This window comes from Plectropomus leopardus, chromosome 21 (genome assembly GCF_026936395.1).
Source record: "Plectropomus leopardus strain MGB_pleo_1.0 chromosome 21, ASM2693639v1, whole genome shotgun sequence".
In the NCBI taxonomy this organism is placed as follows: Eukaryota; Metazoa; Chordata; class Actinopteri; order Perciformes; family Serranidae; genus Plectropomus; species Plectropomus leopardus.
Window position 1 is genome coordinate 12,753,792 of NC_142196.1, and position 15,128 is coordinate 12,768,919.

The following is a 15,128-nucleotide window of genomic DNA, read 5'->3' on the forward strand; positions in this document are numbered from 1 at the left end:
ATCCCACATTGTTTGGGTAGTGCATTATACAGTATGTGTGACAATAAAAACAAATGCAAAAAATCAACCTTTTTTTCCTTCAAATATGAATTTGCTTGTTTGTTTTTTTTTGTTGTCTTATTCAGCCAACATTTTTTTTGAAAGCGTAACACGGGGCTTTCACATTTGAGGTGAGGTGATAAAATATGTAGGCATAAATGATCATTAATAAGTGCGCTAAAAATGAATGTTTTTATATGTTTTATATGCTGTAATGGTTCATTTACACTAAATTGTCTCAGAAACAAATAAAATTTGTATTTCTTTTGGCAAAAACATAATTGAAAAGTGTGTCAGAACTCACATTGCTTGCGTTTTGGGCCATTTACTGCAGGAAAGTGTGTTTTTTGAGCTGTAAAAAATTGCCTGGGGTCTCTCGATGAGTTGTCAACCCACCTTTAAAAGCTGCACAGCCACTCAAACAGATTTGTCACCAAAATAATTCTGCTGCAAACACTGAATCCTTGTCCTATTTGACATGAAATGTTTAAAAATGTAAAGTGACTCATGTCCCAATGTGAGCTTATTATATTAGAGTGCAGTGCTCTATCAATAGCAAGAACTAAACCTTGTCTGTGTTCAGAGAGAGAAAGAGGAAGGAAACAAAGGCCTGGTCGCACTCATGCTAAGTAAACTAGTATACTGACATTCTGCGAGGCCAGAGAGTGGACCAGCTGGGGCAGGATGTCTTCCTTCACCACAGCCTCGGCCAGGTCATCGCTGTGGTCTGCCAGGCGGCCCAGAGCCAAAGCTGCTGTCTGCTGAATGCTGGGGACTGCATCCAGCATGAGGGGACGCAGCAGGGACATCACACCTGCAAGAGAGAACTGGAGTAAATGATGGAAATAGCAGCTAAAGTTAACATAGTTTTAATGATTATAATCTTGCTTCTTACCAGCATTTTGAAGGATTTCTATGTTTTGTGGTCTGGCTGCCAAATCAGCAACCGTTTGCACAAACTGCATCCTTGATTTCTGATACTGCTCAAAAACTGCAAACAGATTAAAAAAAAGACGGTTTGACTTTTAGCTGCATCCCTCTTTTATTAATCGAAACAGCTCGTGGATCTCACCTTGAATGATCTGCCGTTGACTCATTATCACCCTGATGGACAATGCCTCGTCTTAAAGATGTATTTCCACAAGTTAATCCGAGTTATCCTCCCGGAAAACAAAGTGAATGTATCACAAGAATCAACGCAGTGTTCCTCCTGACCGTTTGGGTTGGATGTTGTTGTTAAGTGTTGCCGTGGCAACAGACAGGAAGCAGAACATTCTGTCGCTCGTGCCAAAGATCGTCTATTGTAAAGCTGAATCAACCTGTTTGTTCTCTGATCCGCTCGCCCCTCTCTTTGTGCTCAGTGTGAGAGCTCTGTGCTGCCTCCTCATGTCTGTTCCCGCGAAAATACAACCGCGGGTGTGTCGCACGCTCACACCACAACGTTACTCACCACGATTCACAGAAAAAGCAGGACCGCGGAATCTGAGCGAACAGTGGCGGATGAAGTGAAAACGCCAAGTAGCCTACAGTTAAAGGTGTTCTGTATTTCATAATGAGATAGCCTCCTTTTTTATTTTTTACAACTTTTGCCCGCTGGAGGAGTGTGTCCTCGGATAACCTGCCTGTATGACTGCCTCTAGTTGCAGTTTGCAGACCGGTATCTTATAAAATAAGTGATAGGCCAAAATAATTATAAAATGATTATATATTATTATATACATAGATGATAGGCTATTTATAAAAATAATATAAAGGCTACATATTAAATTATTGTTCTTATTATTAATACAAATATAGATTTTCTGTCGTTACTATTATAATTAGCATTATTATTATTATAATTATTATTCGGTTATGAACTGTAATTGAAATGTGGTCAGTCAAAATTTTTGGCCCACACAGGCCTACTCTCTGTCAGTTAGTATGTGAGCTATGAGATTTGTGCTGCAACAGCAAACAAAGAAAAAAGTAAAAGAAACATGGTGATGTGCTGATATGATGATAGTGATAGACTATAGGCCTACATGTGTCAATTTAAAAATTAATAAAGGAATAATAAAGGAATAAAAATGGGTTAAATAATTTTGGTTATTAACCTACACTGAATAGCTGTGTGGAAAAGCCTATAGCTTATTTATTTGAATGATTTTTATAAAGTCTTATTGGCCCATATTTTTATTTATTTATTTATTTAGTGTTTTTGTTTTGTTTTTTTTACAACGTCATAGTATCAGTAAATGGATCTACTTTACCCATCAACATCTTAAAATTTGCCTTCGGATCAAAACCGTATCATACTCCGATGTTATTATGCATTTATTTGTTTGTTTATTTATGTATTTATTTTCACACAAAATGTAGATAAAGTGCTGAGTGTTGTTGATTTCGTTTGCGGCTGACTTGCTAATGGGCTATAAATATTTTTTGTACCGCAGGAATGATTATCACAGTAAATTTATTTAGCCTCATTATCACTCAGTTAAGCCCTATATGACAGATAATTGTTTGTATTAAATCCGAGCAATAGGCGTATTTTCGTTTTATTACTTTAAGGTATGACTTCATGGTAAGTGATAATTAAGTTGAAACACTGATAACCAAATAAAATGGCTGATAACAATTGGCTGATAGAGTGATATGGTTCATTTATTTCACCGCAGTTTTGTGATATAGCCTATTCTTTAACCACGCAGCCCGCCTGATCGATTTATCTTAGGCTACATTTTATTTATTTATATTTGGGATTTATTAAAAAGCTAGATTCAATTAACACAGACTAAACGTTGTGTGTATGTTTGAATTTAAAGAATACTTCTATATAGGCCTAGCCTATATTTTAATAATTAATTCATTTTTTAAAAAAATGAAATAAAAATTAAACAAATAAAATTTAGTTAATGAACAGTATGTAGGCTTTTTTTTTAAAGTCGTCGTTTTAGTGGCATCAAATATATTCATAAAATGTCTAAAATATGACACGCAGCGTTATCTGAGAATGAAAATCACACTGAAATTGTATGCGGAGTATATGAAATAATAAATGCCTTCTACAGAAAAGAGAAAAAGTCCTTAGTTCATTTTCCATTACAATCGCTGCATCTTAGTAAAACCCATTACTCATGCGATAAATCATTAGTACAACACAAAAATCAAAAAGACTTCCATCTTCGTTGAATGTATTCAAAAGCATGATTGGATCACGGGCCAGACCTCCTCCTGACTCCTCAGAGCTGGCCTCCTTAACAAAGTTAGTCTTAGTCTTCATCACTGCTGATTCACACAGACATCTGGCGCTCTGCACCGTCTGCCCATCTCAATTATTCCTTTATTTGGTTTTCTTCATGCAAAACAGCAGACTGACTGATGACTTTCTAATACAAAAAGACAATCGATCTGACGACTTCCGTAAGTGTAAAATGTTTTATTTAGATGTTTTATACTGTGCAACAGTAACAATACAATAAGTTGTCCATACAATCGAGCGATACAAATACGGAAAACACGGGAGACATCAAAACATCTGTCATTGAGCATGAAATGGAGCTGAGCCCAAGTCATTCCCTCAGAACAAAGGGGAGAATAACGTCATCGCTGATTAAATATGCATTTTGTTTCTATTTACACGTGGATTCTCTAAAACTGCTTATAAGGACTTAAAGACGTGGAGGATAAGCAATCCGATTCCACGGCAGCTACAAGAAACCGCTTTATGTTCTGCAGTAAAAGGCAATTTAAATTTGATTTTTTTCTCCGTAGGCGTATTTTCCGTGAAGCCAACAGCGCCAAACAAACTTATGTTCCTTTCCCTGGAACAAATCGATGCCCGAAACACTTCCAAAACCCGTCAAAATGAGACTTGTGGGGCAAACACGCAGAATCCTTTCATAAAAGAAAAAAGTGTCATCATGAGCATGCATGTTTAAACCAACAGTTTAAAAATATCCCAACACACATGAAATAATCATGATAAACACGTTTAATCTGAGAAAAAAAGAAAATATAAAAGTCTATCTTCAGTCACCTCTATAAAATAAAAATGTAGCTTTAAAATTGGGTAAATGCTCGTTCTTCTCCTTTCCAACTTTCTTTCTTTTTTTTCAACATCAAAATCTGCTTCCATATAGTCCCACGCCACCTGACTTCCTCCTTCCTTTTATTTTGAAATGTCTCTGATTCCACTACGTTTAAACTTACATATGATGCCATAATATTCAGAACAACAAATGGAGAGAGAAATAGAGATAACATTGTCTACACAATGGAACTACGTTGGCATGAAAACAGTATTAGCTGAGCGGGTGTGGCGTTGGCTGGTCCGGTCCGGAGCCCCGCGTCATCCGGAGGAGGTCGCCGAGCCGTTCAGAGAAACCTTCCGGGGTTTGCTGCCGCCGCCGCCGCTGCCGAACTGAGTGAAGGCTCGGCTGGGGGTCGAAGGGTTCGGAGGGGCGGCGGCTGGGCTCCAGCTGACGTTATTAGGGCCGTGCGGGAGCTGTGGGTGCGGGGACTGAGCAGGCGTGCCGGGACTCGGCAGCGACGAGGACGTGGACGGAGCCCCGGCGGGACTCCCGGCTTTGTCGCTGGCAGAGTCGCTCTCCGGACCGGATCTGCTCGCGCTGTTCTGGCCTTCCTGCTGCGCGTGGCTCACCTTCATCTTCTTACAGTTGGGTCGGACTCTGTACTTCAGTGGCAAAGGGCCGTTCTGTGAGGAAGGGATGAATACAGAGGTAATAAAAATATTATCACGACTGAACAAAATTAAAATTCAATGGTGGAAGAAGTATTTGGATCATTTGCTTGAGTAGAAGTAAAAAAAATTCTAAAGTAAAAACGGAAACATTAAAAATAATATAGAAAAGTAGGCTACTGATAACACACTGGAAAAAATACAAGTTAAAGTCCTGCATTGAAAATTTTACTTACGTAGAAGTAAGCAAGTATATTGAGGAAAAAGTATTTAGAGTATTACAAGTAAAAGTATTAGCCTAAACTAAGACAAAACTAAAAAAAAAAATTTAAAAAAATCAGAGAAAAAGAATGAACACCCTAAAAGTCAAAATTATTTAAAAGCCATAGAAAACACTTGAAAAATTAAAGGGGAAAAAAGTCACAATTACTTTTAAAAAAAAAAAAAAAAAAAAAAGACCCCTCCCAAAACTTAAAATTATTTTTTAAATGAAAAAGAAACACCCACAAAACTCTAAATTCTATTTTTTAGAAATGAAAAAGACTTATATTTAAATATTTATTGCAATTATTTGCAATGAATTTTGACTGTAGGCTACTTGTATATTGTACTTACATCAAATTTAAGGCCTATAAACTTCTGTTTTATGCAAAAATCTTAATATGTAAAGTAACAAAAAATTCAGATAAATCTAATGAACTTAAAAGTATAATATTAGTAAAAGTGTAAGTGACATGAAAAGGAAACATTTAAAGTAAAAGTACCTTAAATTTGTACTTAAAAACAGTGCTTGAGTAAATGTTCTTAATTACATTTTACCATTGATAAAATCAAATACATAAAATGATTAACATAAAAATAAAAAAACAACAACATACTCTTCACAATAAGGACATTTTGAACTCCAAATGCATTTGTACAAACAACATATCTCAAAATATAGGACGCTTATTGATAACAAATTGATTCTTTGTATCCATTGCCAAATAAAAGCCAGGTAGGCATATTATTCCAAATTAAAATAGTTTTAAAACAAACACTTTTAAATGTCTAAAATATGTTCGGAGGAATAAATTAAGCACTTTTTTTCTTGTCTTAGTATCAGTAATCAAATACATTTTCATGTCATGTTTTTCCCGATTCCTTTGGGAATATTGGCCTACAAATTTATAAGGTGAAATGCCCACTATCTTCCAAGCTAGACCCTTACCCATCCAATATATATTATAGTCTGTTTTATTTTAATTTAGAAATATTTTAAAATGAAAATATATTTTTTTAAAAGACCACATTAGTGTCTGCTCCAGTTAAAAGAAAGGGGAGGGAACCCATTTGTCACAAACAGACATATTTTACTGTGCAGTGCAATGGGACACTTTGCTATATTTCACTAAAATAAAAATGTGTCATCTTCAATTCATCACTTTGTAAAATAAAATCGAAATACACTCATTTTAAGATCAACGCTGGTTGTCTAATTATTTCATGTCACTGAAACAGAGCATTTCCTGAACAATAAACCATAATGTGTTTAAAATACGCCCTAGCTGATAAGACAGACATGATAATAGAATAAAATATTAAATAAACAAAATATAAAATAAAATATACTTGATAATGTAGATAACTTAAAATTATCCACACAATATTATACATACACAGGCAAGATAAGGACATTAAAATTATGACTGTCAAATAACAAAAATGTGGATAACAAAGAGAAATCAAGCTTATTTAATCACAACAGATCTCTCACCCTTCTCCAAGTGTAGATGTATGCTATATCCATTAACGTATAGTAATCTTTCAGGGGTTCATCTTCATACATGACTTCAACCTGGAGAGAGAAAACAAGATTTTCATTTCAATGGAACAGTAACTTTATCTGCATTTAAATGCAATTTTGAAATAAGAGTCAAAAATATCATAATTCAACTTGACCAATAGGGGTTTATATTCATGTAGTTGAAATGTCTGAGAAAAATGTAATAAATAAATAAAGACCTGGTAGGCATTTGGGATGTCCATTTTGCTGCGCAGAAACTTCCTCAGATGCATGACTGTCATGGCTGCTGGACACTGTAGGTACCTCTTGTTAGCCACCTGCACATCATAGAAATATTCCAAAATCATGCATTGGACAAAATATTTGTAAAGAGTTGTATTGATATGGAGTGACTAAGCATTTATTTTTTTACACACTGGTCCACCTTAAAAGCAGGAAAAGAATTCACTTTACAAAAGCTATTCAGCCATTTCTCAAGAAGAAACAATGTTCGGTTAAAATGTCTCATATTTCACAACCAGAGGTGGAAATTCAATATTCATGAGCTGCTTCCTTATGAAGGAGTCTGCTGTTTTATTTTTCTTATTTTGATCCAAATGATGTTGTGCTGGCAAAGAAGAGAATATAGCCAAAACCAGCTTACCATACTCTGCTCTTTAGATTGCTTCTCCTCCATTGCACCTCCCAGTCTGCAAGACAAAAAGAAAATATTAATAACTTTACAGTTATGTGATATTTGTATTTTTTATGTGCCAAAATTACATCTATACAATTACAAAATTGGATTATTAGAAATAAAAAGATATAAGAAAAAAAATCAAAATTGATTTTGATGTTCTACCTTTCGAATGAAAAGTACACTTTATTGCTCTTTTTTTCCTCCAACAGATATTATAGTTTTTAATCCCCTTGAAACTATAATTGACACATGCAGTATTTGTGGCTTATTACTCGTGTCAACAGTTCAAACATTTTTAAAAACTTTAAAAGAAAAATGTAAAATAACATTAAAAAGCTCTTGAAATAATTTAAGAAAGGCTGAAAGAGCGAGGGACAATCTATTGAATATCTCTCTGTTGTTCTTCCATAAAGTGATATCCACAAACTATTTGAGGGGTGAAAATCAAAGGTGTGTAAGTGAAATTTTGGATAAAAATGAGTTATGTATATATTAAATGAAAGCTCTTGAGAAACACTTTCTATTGCCAAAAGGGTACTTCTGACTGTGATTGGGGAAAAAAAAGACATTTTCCTAACATAAAGGAAAAATGGGTGTTCAGCATCTTATTTTGAAGCATATGACTGATTTAGCAGCATTTACACTGGATATCAAATATAGTAAAACTAAGCTTGGAGGACAAAAGGACCTCGTACCCTCTGAAGCAGGACAGCAGATATCTTGATAGACACATAAACACCTCAACACTTGGATCTGATCCAATTATAATATTTAATCTGAAACAATACGTCTTTCAAGTCTAAACAAGATCTGATCAAACACATGAAAATATGTGTACTTAATTGTTTCCGTAAGCATATTATGTCATAATAATTATGACATTTCCTGACACTGTTACTGAATTAAATATAATGTTTGCTTCTCTGTAAAAAACAGTCACCTATAGCTACATAAAAAAGTAGCATTAATAATTACTGGTACAAAACCAACACAAAGACTACCTGCTGTGGTCGAAGAACTCAATAGAGAGGCTGATGATCTCATCATCTGTAATTATTCTCTTGTCCTCGTCTGCCACCTCTCCACGGTCCTCATTTGATCCATTAGATGCTGTGGAAAAATAAACATATGAATACCCACACAAATAAAAAAAAACAAATAAAAAAGGACAAATCAGAAATATAATATGCACAATATGGACTACTGAACTGCAATGAAACACATATAGAGTGGAAATCGTGCCTTTTGTTTAATCGAAAACAAGAAATGTGGTTCTCTTTTCACCGTGGCAACTAAAAGAAATTTAATTGAAGGACATGCTTTCCAACTCACCATCTACGGGGTGCTCTGCATAAAAGTCTCTCCTCCTCTTCATTTCATCTGAGGACGTTCAGGAAGACAAGCAATTACAAGTCTGTTCACTTTCTCAGTTTTCACAGAAATGGAAATATAGCTCTTAAACAACACAGCACACAGGGATGTAACAAATCACAAAATGATCTGTTTGATTTGATACATTCTGGTAACATCACATTATAGCCTGTGCCTAAAAAAAATCTGCCTCAAGTTCCATATCCATTTCATCATAATATTCTTCCTAACAGGAGAGAAATACAGGAGACTTGGCACTAAAAAAAATGGAGTCTGACCTATTTTGAGAGATTTGATCAACAGAATAAGAGAGAATTACATGAAACAAAAGCAACACTTTAACAAAAACAACCACATGTGATGACAACAGCAGATATGATCTCAGCTCTACAACCACAGCCCCACATTTAGAATAGATCCTGAGCATGTTGGAAACATTGAAAATCTAAATATCTTCAAATAGAACTTCTTTGGGGGGAGGTGAATTTATTATTACTGTTTTCTTATTTCTTTGCTTTGTATTTGCAGGAGTGAGTTGTTGTGGTCTCTCAACACGGTTGGCTGATTATCAAAAGAAAGCTATGAGTGTAGATGAAGAGTCAGAGTGAAAGTAAACACATGCTAGATACGGCTATGGTTCTACCGCCATGCTCTTACTTTTGAAGAGGCCGGGGACCAGTTTGTACACAATGTCCTGTAGAGTTTTGTCAGACCTACAGAGAGGAAGAGAAACTTCAGTCAAGTCACTGAGATATATTAATCCTCAACAGTTGCAGTTAAAAAGACAAAAAAACTGAAACAGATGGTTGAATCATTCCTATTGTATCGAGATTACATAGAAGAAAAATAATTTATGATTCCAAAGTAAAGTTGCTTTTTTTCCAGTTGCAAATCCTCTGCTTTAATATATAAATTCATAAATACTCAGGGTGGTATTGCTGCACATAAACAGCCTGCGTGCAACATATATAAATAGAAGTTCATAACTGGTTTTCAAAGCTGTGTATTGTTCCTTGTGTCTGAATATTTTTAAGTAATCACTGGATGATCCAGCTGTTCAGTGGGGAAACAAAAGGGGAAAACCACAAAGTGCTAGAAAGAGGAAACAAAGAATGTTCAAACTGTTGTAGCTGCCAGTTTTGCAAAAAAAGGGAAAAAAAGAAAAGAAAAAATCTTCATATTAGAAAAAGTAAATTAGGGGCAAATATATGATGGGGCACAAGACACAACACACAAAAAAAGTACTTCAATGAGAGATTCATGAAAAAAAACAAAAAAAAAACAAATAAAGTCTCCAAATAAAAACAATTTAAAAAACACTGAGACGAAAATCATGCAGGAAATTCAATAGTCACAGTTCTCACCTTATGTTGAGCAGAGGCTTGGTTTTGTGCACTTGTACATCACAGATGGGACAGTATTTGCTGGTTTCCAAGTAGCGCACAATGCACATCTTGCAAACTGCAAACCATAGAAAAAGAAAAAAAAAGAGTCAGTATCAGATGTGACCTGAAAGGATTTCCTGAATCTGAGCTGGTAGAGCATGTGGTTCAAGGACTATTAAGGACAAATCTCGTTTGCAGCACTTGACAGTGGAAATCACAGTAAACGTGCAGGGAAAGATGCGAGAGGGTTTCCTATAAACAGCAACAGATTCTCAGCCATCAGCGTGCATAACTGCATGTTAATATTTCCCCACTGCAGCCACATAGCAGCTAGTGTTTGTGTCAGTTTGCTCACATGAGTGAAGACATTCAATGATGGTCGTTGCGTCTATGAAATATCCTCCACACAGGACGCACATGAGGTGAGGGTTCAGCTCGGTTATCTTTATCCTGGTCGTCCGATGCATGTTGAAGGAGAGGAACAAGAATCCTGCGTGGAAGGGGGAAAAAAGGGCAAGTCAAAACAACGCATGCATGGCCGGCAAGGAGGCATCAGAGGGGCTGCAGGTTTACAACAGCGAGCAGGACCATTTGGAGAGAAAAAAAGGCTGCTGTTTGTTTGACTCTGTTAAAGCAACATCATCTTTTATGCTAATCCCGATAATAACCAAAGGGGAAGGAGCTCGGTGGCAGATTGATAGGCAGCGGAGTCACCTGACCACGGCGCAGGGAATAATCATAAATCAATCACTTCCACTGGAGAGATCGATGGAGCCAAGAGCTCCTCTCTTCTTCGCTTCATCTTAAATCAGCGTGGTTGCACACATGGCATCAGAGCAACACTGCAGTTTTCAACAACGGTTTCTCGGATCCAAGTACAATCCACGGTGGCACAGAATATTCCTTATATGATGTGTCCTGATTTGGGCATAGACGCAAAATCGGACAGGCTGGATAATCTGATGCGTAATGCGGCGTTTAATTGCGCATAAATTGAGTAAAATTTTACTTTACGCAATGTTGAGCGGAAAATCTATAACAATTATAAAAACTGATCGGACAAATGAAGCATCAAACTCTAATGTATGCTACCATTTTAGATAAATTAGACATCTACGACTCATAACTATAAATAAAAATGGATAGTTTGCTCCACTTTCTGACAAAATCCGATTTTGAGAAATTTTGGTGGGAAATAATATTAGGTTCAGGGTCTGTGGAGCCCCGGGGTGAAAGGGGGGATGATAGGAGAGACCCATTCACTGCGTCAGGTGTGCCACACAGGCTATGGGGAAACCTGAGCGTTTCTATGGCAACTCCTTTTGCTTTTAAGCCCACATGGCTGCCCGCCAGTCGCCAGAACAAGGCAGGATGTCTCACCAAAACAACAGCACGGCGAGCTGCCGGTGTGCAGAGCGGGAGCAAGGAGGGACCGGAGGCTCCTCCGTCCCTCCGCGCACACAGACAGCGGCTGGACTGCCAGGCTGCCGACAGCACGGCTGCCATTTTGTGGAGGAAAAAAAACCCGTATCGGTTCAACGGGCTGCGGGGTTTCCTTCGAAAGGGGGCAAATAAAAGCAGTATCCGACACGTTTACACGGGCTTTCCAAATCTTTATGGAGCACAGGGGGGGAGTATGTGTGTCCAACTCGGAGAATAATCTCGGCTTTATTCTGGTTCGCTTTGCGCCGTGTTTTTCATGGCGTGTGCGCGATAACCAGCACCGTGCAGCACCAACATGGCCAGACAGCAGCGACTGCTGAAGTTGAAGCGCACACTGGATATTTATTGTGCGCCATTCCCAACTAACGTGACAAACAGCCTTTTTAATAAACGCCAATACTTGTTATAGCTACTTTGCGCAATTTAACTTTGCAAACCTGGTTATGGCAAACCACGAGAGCTCAAACAGCGAGTCAAAAAATGCCAAAGTATCATCGTTTTTTTCTCGTTTTATCCAGAGCCGTGATTGGGTCTTAAAAGCTTGGAAAGCAATCCAAATCGGCGCGTATTAATAAAAGCTTAACTAAGAATTAGGGCGCCCTTCGCTGACATTTGAAGAAATAATAACAGCGCTCATTAAAAGTCTACAGACTGGACATGAGGAGGTGTCCCTCTTTGGATGACAGCCAGCCTGTCCAGCTCTGAACTCACACTGTTACTTTACGGAGCCACAGCCGGCACCATGCCCGAGTCCCGGCTGGTTTCAATGCACCAACCAACCGACACTCTGAACAGACCGCTGCTGGCAACTCTGGACTCCACACATGGATAATGATGGATACATGCAGGGAGCCTCCTGTTGCATCATTAATCGATTGACTGGTGTTTGGACAACTGCTCTCGCTGTGTCCTGTGGGAGCTGCGTGCTCACTTTACTCCACAAATCCAAAGAATTTTAATCATAATGGGAACGAATGCTGATAAATGGCTGCAACCAACCAACAAACAAACGCTACAGTAAAGACTAAATCAAGTTTCCCATTAACAGTGACTGTACCACATGGATGATGCAACCACGATATTAGGCAGACTGTGCACACATAGGTTTAATTATGGAATCGGTGTTGAGAACTCATCATCAATTCATTTACTCAGTCTTTAAATCTTTCAATAAAGCATCGACAAATGAGGAGATTTCCCTCGCTTCTTGCACGGACCCAAAACTCATTTATTCCCAAACGACAGCAGCTCCTCTTGTAAAGGTTCCCCTTCAGCGTAAATCAGCAGCAGCTGGATATAACCCAGTTAAAATTATCAATGGAAAAGACCTCATATTAACCGCTGTCAGTCAGTTCAGAAAATCTCCAAATAAATAACTCAAGATTCCTAATCGACCGCATGGCTAAAGTCAGTACAAATGGGAAGAACTTTGGTTTGTTAAATTGTACTCATCACACACTGTAAACCATCCACTCTGTTGGGCTACATTAAAACGTCTATTGACAGACCTGAGACGCTGTCAACCTACAAACCCGAGTGGGGGAAAATACATTAATTTTAACCAATTACGCACAAACAGGGTGCCAGACAGAATTCATGAGTAAAATGATAATTTTGTATCCCCCCAAGAGGCAAAAGAGGTGGTTCATGTCTGCCTGTCCTGCAGATTTAGAGCCACACAGCGCGCCAGCATTTAGCCGTATGAAGGTGAAAATGTAGAAATCCATACTGAACTTATGGTAACAAACTGTCTATGCTGGCAAAAGTATGTATGAAATAAAGTGAAACTACAAGGTGCTTTGGCTGCTCGCGAGACACAAACACCCTTTTGTATCCTATAGCCGACGTCTCGCCCACATTTTTTTAAATTTCCCCCAAAAACCACCCATCCTTCTTAATTGAGAAAACCATCAGCAGAGACATAAACATCCACAGTGCGTGTTTAACGACAATCCAGTGTTTACAGAGCAGCCGTAATGAAACATTTATGCTCAATCGAAACGGTCTGCCTCCTTGTCACGTTTATGGGAGCCATCCAAGTTAAGTTAATAAAACCAACATTTAGTCACATACACCCAAAAGCAACACAACACCTTGTGCACAACATCCCAAGCATCCTAATTCTATAAAATAAAGACGCTGTGTGTAAATATGAGCACACAGGGACCGTTTGGGGCACTTGCTGCTGTTACCATCTCAGCCAACCCTGCCTGGTTCGCCTGAGATCTCCCTCTTTACATAAATCCAAACGACGCAATTCAAACCCCAACCGCGATCAACTTATACAGACACATGCATGGGTAGTAGATAATGCAACGCCGCGTGTGCGTGGGTCATAATTCGCGTTCGTGCTCGAGCGGGGAACATGTTTTGCTGAAAAAGTGGTGCGCAGACACACACGGAGCTCCACGTCGGTGATCGCTGCAGCCACCGTTGAAAGCTCCACATCCACCGCTGGATCGCTACGTGGAAAAACACAAAAGCACCGAGCTCAAACCTCTCCTCCCGCCCGCGTTAGTTAGAGACGATATCGAATAAGACCTACCTGGAGGCTCGGCGGGGAATCGGTGGGTCTTGAGGCGAATAGACAATGAAAGTTGGGAGGCGATCAGCAGCAAATGAATAGGAGCCGAGCCGCCATCTTGAAGCAGGCTGCAGACGCTGTCAGTGGCGGAGAGCGCACGGCGGACCGGAGCGCATTTCAGATGTGCGAATAAAACTCCTCTTTTCCTCGCCGCTTGCGCGCTCTGAGCGTATCCGATTCGCGGCGTCAAGAGAGCCCAGTCCTCCGGCTTCGGCTCGGGAAGGCTCCCACTTCGGCACCGATAACTTTGCCTCCAAAATATCCGCTTCACCCCCCAGTAAAATGCAGCAGTGTGTGTGTGCTCCGTGGAAACTGACACCGTCCCCAAAATGGCTTGTAGTTCGACCGCCCCGCTTTGGTCACGTGATCTCGTTGCTTAAGGGTGCCTAGGAATTACTGTCGGTGTATGCTGTTTCTGCCAATCTACTACGCAGGATATAAAACGACACACATGTACATTTTACCATCATTTAACCACAAAATATCACAAACTACTCAACAGTTTGTGCTTTTCTTGAGCTGAAAGGACACCGGGCAGCTGCGTTAGGGCGCATACAATTACTGTCGGTGCATTTTCTTTCAAATGTATGACGCATGATATAAAATAACCCACAATAGCCTACACATCACACACAGTTTGATGCACTTTTCAGCTCACAAAGACGCAATCCGTGCACTTTATATGTGTCCTTTTTCGCCCTTGATTCACCCTGATTATGGGAGTCTGAAAAGCAGGCTGCTGATGGTGTGCCCTCATCTCTCTGGTGTTAAAAATAACTGCAGCACACGCACTCACACACGTCCGTGTCGTTTTGACTCGTCAAAAATGCCTCAATCCACTCCGCGCAGTCTATTGGGAGCACCGGTCTGCCACCTTATTCATCTTGCTGCTTTAGAAGACCTACGCACTTGGTTAAAACACGTCCAGTGTGACAAATGGCTCTGGTGTCAAACCTTTGTCACAGGCTGTCCTGACATCTGCAGAAAAAAAAGAAAATGCTCCGCAACTTCCAACTTGATGAATTGGAGTCTTTATCCTTCAGCCAGCGCCGCCGAAAATGAAGGCATCTCGGATGTTTATGGAATCTGAGCCGCTTCAGCTGAGGAGCTTTGAACTTTCAGCTGTGAGATGGATGCAGAAAGAAAGTCTAAAGGGG

The 15,128-nt window shown here is 39.0% G+C and overlaps 2 protein-coding genes across 4 annotated transcripts in view; both read right to left on the reverse strand.

The window, feature by feature from the left end:
• spag6 (sperm associated antigen 6) overlaps positions 1-1,267 on the reverse strand; it is a 42,616-nt gene extending 41,349 nt beyond the window's left edge. For both annotated transcript variants that reach the window (XM_042510438.2, XM_088071665.1), the window contains exons 1-3: positions 1,112-1,267; positions 935-1,030; positions 687-853 (exon numbers count right to left, since the gene is read on the reverse strand). In XM_042510438.2, coding sequence (XP_042366372.2) covers positions 687-853; positions 935-1,030; positions 1,112-1,136 — 288 coding nt within the window. In that variant the 5' untranslated portion in view covers positions 1,137-1,267. The remainder of the gene's footprint in view (positions 1-686; positions 854-934; positions 1,031-1,111) is intronic.
• A 2,178-nt stretch (positions 1,268-3,445) lies between these two features.
• bmi1a (BMI1 proto-oncogene, polycomb ring finger a) lies at positions 3,446-14,985 on the reverse strand. Of its 2 annotated transcripts, none has more exons than XM_088071930.1 (10): positions 14,768-14,985; positions 10,300-10,434; positions 9,924-10,020; positions 9,217-9,272; positions 8,521-8,568; positions 8,190-8,298; positions 7,153-7,198; positions 6,728-6,826; positions 6,480-6,560; positions 3,446-4,738 (listed from the first exon to the last, which is right to left on the reverse strand). In XM_088071930.1, exons 2-10 carry the CDS (start codon positions 10,409-10,411, stop codon positions 4,373-4,375), a joined length of 1,014 nt encoding a protein of 337 aa, XP_087928056.1. In that variant the 5' UTR covers positions 10,412-10,434; positions 14,768-14,985; the 3' UTR covers positions 3,446-4,372. The 2 variants fall into 2 exon arrangements, with proteins under 2 accessions (XP_087928056.1, XP_042366820.2); XM_042510886.2 differs by lacking the exon at positions 14,768-14,985 and adding an exon at positions 13,933-14,254.
• Positions 14,986-15,128: the final 143 nt, after the last annotated feature.